General features: G+C 39.5%; 1 protein-coding gene across 2 annotated transcripts in view; it reads right to left on the bottom strand.

Moving 5' to 3' along the window:
- Positions 1-487: 487 nt before the first annotated feature.
- The window catches only part of eif2d (eukaryotic translation initiation factor 2D), a 15,261-nt gene continuing 9,292 nt past the window's right edge, over positions 488-6,456 (bottom strand). For both annotated transcript variants that reach the window (XM_030423296.1, XM_030423295.1), the window contains exons 11-15: positions 5,400-5,489; positions 4,356-4,451; positions 1,789-1,909; positions 731-905; positions 488-630 (exon numbers count right to left, since the gene is read on the bottom strand). In XM_030423296.1, coding sequence (XP_030279156.1) covers positions 560-630; positions 731-905; positions 1,789-1,909; positions 4,356-4,451; positions 5,400-5,489 — 553 coding nt within the window. In that variant the 3' untranslated portion in view covers positions 488-559. The remainder of the gene's footprint in view (positions 631-730; positions 906-1,788; positions 1,910-4,355; positions 4,452-5,399; positions 5,490-6,456) is intronic.

Below are 6,456 nucleotides of genomic sequence, written 5' to 3'. Positions count from 1 at the left end.
ATACAGGTAAAACTTTGCTCTTTGCCCAAAAGTTGTTACGAACATGTGGATGTAGAAACCCTTTCATTTGTCAAACTGTAACATAAAGTGGTAAAAGCTGAACACTGAATACTGTACAGCATCATCAGCTTTTACTAAGATGAGAGAAGAAAGTGCAGCATGATTTTCAAAATAAATTTTGGTAAAAAAACAACTTTGTCTTTTACAAAATAATGTGAAAACATCTGCCTAACATCGGAGAAATTAGGTTGATCATTTGAGAATTGAACCACATAATGAAACTTGATTTTTATATAAAAACAATCTTCTCAAATGAATGCTTGACAGATGAGATTTTCTCCCAACTTAATTTTTCTCTGCAGCATCAGAAATGAATTACTTTGTGGTGAAATAATGCTGGTCTGGAATAAATGATCCCATTAGTCACTTTTTCTCTAATTTTCTCAGAACAGACAAATGAGAACAAATTCACTACTCAGCCTTGAGATGATGACAGTGAATTAACTTTATTACACCCCTTGCCGTTTTGTTTTCATACAGTAAATAGTTGGTTAATATGCTACTTCTTCTTGCCACCTTTGGGAGCTTTTTCTAGTCCTTGGATGTATTTGCGAGGAATTCGATAATGATCTGAAATGAAATAAAAGCTTAGACAAGTGGAATGGACTTTTTAGAGTAAACCTTTTCCAGAGAAACAGTACGATATATCAAGTATGAATAAGGTCCAAACCTAGCAGCAAATTGCCGACTTGATGAATCTGGTTGCCTTGGATCTGGACCAGGACTTTGTCCTTTGACCCTGGGATGGGCTGTAAGACGGAGCTGGCCTGGACTCTGCGCTGCAAAGCCGTGGCTACTACCGCAGGATCCAAACCGTACACCTCAAGGTTCTTTATAAGCGTGACCTAAAGGGAGCGCATGGAAACAATTACAGCTTGAAAAAAATTTAATCAACCAGGCAGAAAGATGAATGATAATATTTTTCCAATGATGCATCTGTATTTTATGTTCGCCAAAAACATACAGCAAAACAGAAACACAATTGTTTCGATTAGATAGGTTGTACAGATGAAAGCAAAGAACTGACAAGTTTAATCATCAACCGTAAGATCTCAGTACGTAAATCAGCCAATTCATCACAACCAGATTTGGACAACAATTTCGGTTGAATGGTCCGCTATTCAGAATGACCTGACATAACTTCGAGGGTCCAAAACAAATTTCTGCAAAACTGCCCTCCCATCAGCCTCAGCTGTACTTTGTCTTTAGTAGTATTTAGTTTGGCTGCACGATATGGTAATAATCATGCGATTGGCTATGATTAAATCACATCACAGTTTTTATTGAAAAACTACTATATAAATCATAGTAAAGTGACATTTGTTATGGTCTGTGTGAAATCTATTCAACAGGTTTTGTATACCAGGGCATCTTTGCAGCACTGCAGTACTTCTTTATAATACTGTTACATCAGATATTTTACCTTCTTCAACAAATTGCAGCTTCGGCCATATATTCGATAATATTTTGATTAATTGTGCATCCATACTAATTAGCAAATTTTAGCATACTAACACACTAAACTAAGGTGTGTAACATTGCAAAGATCAAACCTCCAGAACATATAAGTTCACATTTGCCAGGGATTCCATGAACACTAATGAACCTGTCTGTCTCTCCAAGTGTAAGTGGACTGGGCTTTAGTTTTACACTCAATAAAAACACATTTTAAGAAATTCGTGCTTATCTACAGCTGGCAATTTAAGGGATTGTAACTAAAGTTGTCACCTTCTTATTGGAGCCACGAGAAGCCACAGAGATGTCAATGGGCTCAATGTGGCCCTTCCTTGTTACAGGTGCCAGTCCAGGGAATACAACTTGATAACACTCCTGCATTCGTCCCAGTGTCCTGTGAAAATATGATGCTGTTGTTTAATCTACACCATAACTTTGTTACGATAAGATAGAGCCTTGAATTATATTTATACTTACACTATTCATTTTCTCATAGAGAGCAAAATGAACAGTACCCCCCACCCCCTGTCAGTATCTACACATGAACTTGACAGATTTGTAATTGAGATTCAGCAATATGAGGATATGCGGGGGGGATCCCGTGCCTCTTGTTAGGATCTCCCCTTGTAAAACCGCCATTGTATCGTTGAAGTGCCACTGCTATACAGAGCAAAGAGCATCTGTTGAACAAACACGCCCGCTAAAATCTAAACTCAGGGGAGAGAAAATTAAATATCATAACAATCATAAGGCAAGATGTTCCAGATATTCAGCTTCAAATTTTGTTTGACTGGTCCTACTTAAATTCTCTTTGATTCCTGTTGATCTGAAAGTGCCTTGCATCTCAAATATTCCAGAGTGAATTTGTTAATGTTAGACATTAACAAATGTCCTACTGGCACCACTTGATCGGTCAATCAAATGACCCTTAAAAATAAACGGGTGTCAGAGCTCAATGTGATAAATGCACTGCAAAATAAGTCACACAGACGATGTTGTTTAATTCCTAATAAGTCCCAGTGATGTTTTGGGGCTGTCGCTGGGCAACACGGACTTTCAACTCCCTCCAAAGATTTTCTATGGGGTTGAGATCTGGAGACTGGCTAGGCCACTCCAGGAACTTGAAATGCTTCTTACGAAGCCACGCCTTCGTTGCCCGGGCGGTGTGTTTGGGATCATTGTCATGCTGAAAGACCCAGCCACGTTTCATCTTCAATGCCCTTGCTGATGGAAGGTTTTCACTCAAAATCTCACGATACATGGCCCCATTCATTCTTTCCTTTACACGGATCAGTCGTCCTGGTCCCTTTGCAGAAAAAAAAACAGCCCCAAAGCATGATGTTTCCACCCCCATGCTTCACAGTAGGTATGGTGTTCTTTGGATGCAACTCAGCATTCTTTCTCCTCCAAACACGACAAGTTGAGTTTTTACCATTTTGGTTTTGTATCTGACCATATGACATTCTCCCAATCCTCTTCTGGATCATCCAAATGCTCTCTAGCAAACTTCAGACAAGCTTGGACATGTACTGGCTTAAGCAGGGGGACATGTCTGGCACTGCAGGATTTGAGTCCCTGGCGGCGTAGTGTGTTACTGATGGTAGCCTTTGTTACTTTGGTGCCAGCTCTCTGCAGGTCATTCACTAGGTCCCCCTGTGTGGTTCTGGGATTTTTGCTCACCGTTCTTGTGATCATTTTGACCCCACGGGGTGAGATCTTGTGTGGAGCCCCAGATCGAGGGAGATTATCAGTGGTCTTGTATGTCTTCCATTTTCCAATAATTGCTCCCACAGTTGATTTCTTCACACCAAGCTGCTTACCTATTGCAGATTCAGTCTTCCCAGCCTGGTGCAGGTCTACAATTTTGTTTCTGGTATCCTTTGACGGCTCTTTGGTCTTGGCCAAAGTGGAGTTTGGAGTGTGACTGTTTGAGGTTGTGGACAGGTGTCTTTTATACTGATAACGAGTTCAAACAGGTGCCATTAATACCGGTAACGAGTGTAGGACAGAGGAGCCTCTTAAAGAAGTTACAGGTCTGTGAGAGCCAGAAATCTTGCTTGTTTGTAGGTGACCAAATACTTATTTTACCAAGGAATTTACCAATTAATTCATTAAAAATCCTACAATGTGATTTCCTGGATTCTTTCCCCCCATTCTGTCTCTCATAGTTGAAGTGTACCTATGATGAAAATTACAGGCCTCTCTCATCTTTTAAGTGGGAGAACTTGCACAATTGGTGGCTGACTAAATGCTTTTTTGCCCCACTGTATCTCCGAACCCCCCTTTGATTCTTCAATAAACAATGTTTTCCATTCGTCACTCATTAGTGCCTGAAAAATGACCAAAATGGATTTTGCTTAAGGCAAAGCCAACTAAAAACATTAAGGACTTTGTCTCTCTAATAATGTATCTTGTTTTTATAGGAGCAGTTACAAACCAGATGTGAGTATCAGACTTGAGAGCAGCGGCATTATTGTTGTTGACCGATTGGATTGGGATTAAGGTTTGCATTAGGATGATTATTTTATCCTGTGTTTACCCGTCAATTAAGATGCTGACTGCCTCCACGTGCCCACATGAGCAAGGGATTCAAATGCGGCCTCATATTGGTGCAATGGATGTTGCAGCTAATTATTATCTTTCCATTTATTAAAATTTGTCTTCAAAGGATTCTACAGTGTGTAACATGCACTGTATGTTGACCCACTTTAAGATGGTTAGGGAGTGAAGAAGTGCAGATAAGAACTTGACGAGCTTTGAGCGAAGTACTCGACATTTATTTATGTTGTGCATATAAAAGTCCCATAAAAACAAGATAAGAAAACAAAATAAGTCTTTACCTGCTAAAGAGGTCATCCCACTTGAGAGACTGAACCTCCTGGTACTCCGATTTCTCCAGCAAGCAGTCACACAGAGTCGGGTTTATGGTCACGTAACTGTTAAGAGGGGTGAAAAGCATTGGAGCTACTTGTTCTGAAAAAAAAAAAAAAACCTCCTCAGACAGTTGGATAGACGGCGCTTAGCAGTAAACTTGCCGCCGTGTTAAGTTATGCCAGTTCCACAACAGATTCTATTTGATTTCTCCCATCAGTGACAATTTATCAGAAGAAGCACAATTTCCCAACCTAAAAATAAACATGTGACGTCTCTTTCAATTACAGGGTCACATTTAAAGTGAAACTCTTGCCAAAATACAACCAAGGCTTTATTTGTGATTGAATATGAGTCAAACCTGAGTCAAACAATGAATTATCCGTGCATTCATATGGAACTAAGCTTGAGAAGCGTCCCACCATTACTCTCCTTCCTGATGGCCGCACTTGTAGATCGACACTTTTTGCCTGCCATGACGGCCGCGCGCCGGAGATGCAGCAGCTAACGTGAGTAGTTCAAAACCGTTCGTTTTCATAAACTCTGTGTACACAAACAATGTTCTCAATGCTCGTGTTCATGTGTAGAGACCCTGGTGATACAACGAGCGAAGTTTCATGTTGTGTCGAGCCTTCTTAGTGTTTTAAAAATAGCGATTTTGATGCCATCGTATCCCTGCCCTGAGCACTCCCGTTCAAAATTAGCTTGCCCGAAAACGAAACTAAGGTAAATCTTAAAAGTGCCTCTTTCGTCATAATTATGCATTTACCCGAAGGTTTGCCTCATATTCAATCACAAATAAAGCCTTGGTTGCATTTTGGCGAGAGTTTCACTTTAAGCATTTTTCCCAGTTATAGCCATTAGCTCTGTATTCGTTCCCTTTTACAGCTGCCGCCAATTATGAAAAACTCAAACTATCAAGCTATTGAAACCCAAACTGACAGCTGACAAGCACATTGTTTAACTGTAACAGTAAACGGTTGCACTCTACTGAATCTTAAGCGTCTACTTACTTCTTATTATTTTCGTCCACCAGTTCATTATTCTTCACATATTCTGTGACAATACTTCTCACTTCAGCAGGTTGCAGTACAGCTCCTTTCCTGTGGGGGCATCAAAGTACACATGAAACCAAAGTAGAAAAGAATAAACATGCAAATGAAGGAAATGCATTACGGTGTCGTCGGCTTAGGGAGTTACTTAAAACTTTTGTAATGTACTGAATTCAACACTAATTTGAAAACAATGACAGACTACTGGTTTGAGTACTATCGTGCAGTGGTTGGGAGAGTACTGAAAATCTGGCCTCGAGTACTTAATCATGATTTTAAAAGTAACTGAGGAGATTACTGCACATGATGTTATGCATACTTAAGTATGAGTAAATTACAGACAAAAAATGATAAGAGCGCAAATACCACCAAAAAATAACTTAATTACAGAAATCTGAGTGGATGTAATTAGTTACTTACACCCGTGCTATCATGATACAGCAATTCTGCAACACTTGATATACTGAAAGACAATCATCTACGATACAACAGGATGTCTGTGTAACTGAAGAAAATAAAATACCCCTAAAACGATGAAAAGCAGGACTGCATCTCCCAATGTCAACATGTGCCTTCATTAACAGCTATAAAATGGCAAAAGGCCGAACTACCTGAAAGCAGGTCAGTTCTAGGAAAAATACAGCTACGCCTCACTAAAATCTGTATGAATACATTCTAGCGACACCCCAAGGAGTCACAAGGCAAGTTAATGTAGCAAGGGGAATGTGTGAGGAGCACCTGCATGTCTTAATACAAAATACTGACGTTTGGCACCATTGTAATACATTGCAAAAGTAAATCGTACGACATACTGCTGTGTCAATGATTTGAAAAAACACGAACCTACAATAAAAGAAATAAAAAAGACGAAGTAATTGATCTCTGATGTGTTGAAGTTAAAAAGTCTTAAAAAATTACCTGTTCTTCTTTACCCTTACCGGAAAATCCAACCAAAACCCATTAACAAGTAAATACGTTTCATCACAAAAGTTTAACTACTGCCCACTTTAAAGTGCTA

This window comes from Sparus aurata, chromosome 7, assembly GCF_900880675.1.
Source record: "Sparus aurata chromosome 7, fSpaAur1.1, whole genome shotgun sequence".
Taxonomy (NCBI): Eukaryota; Metazoa; Chordata; class Actinopteri; order Spariformes; family Sparidae; genus Sparus; species Sparus aurata.
Note: the sequence above shows the minus strand (reverse complement) of the source record. Positions and strands in the feature narration are given on the sequence as shown.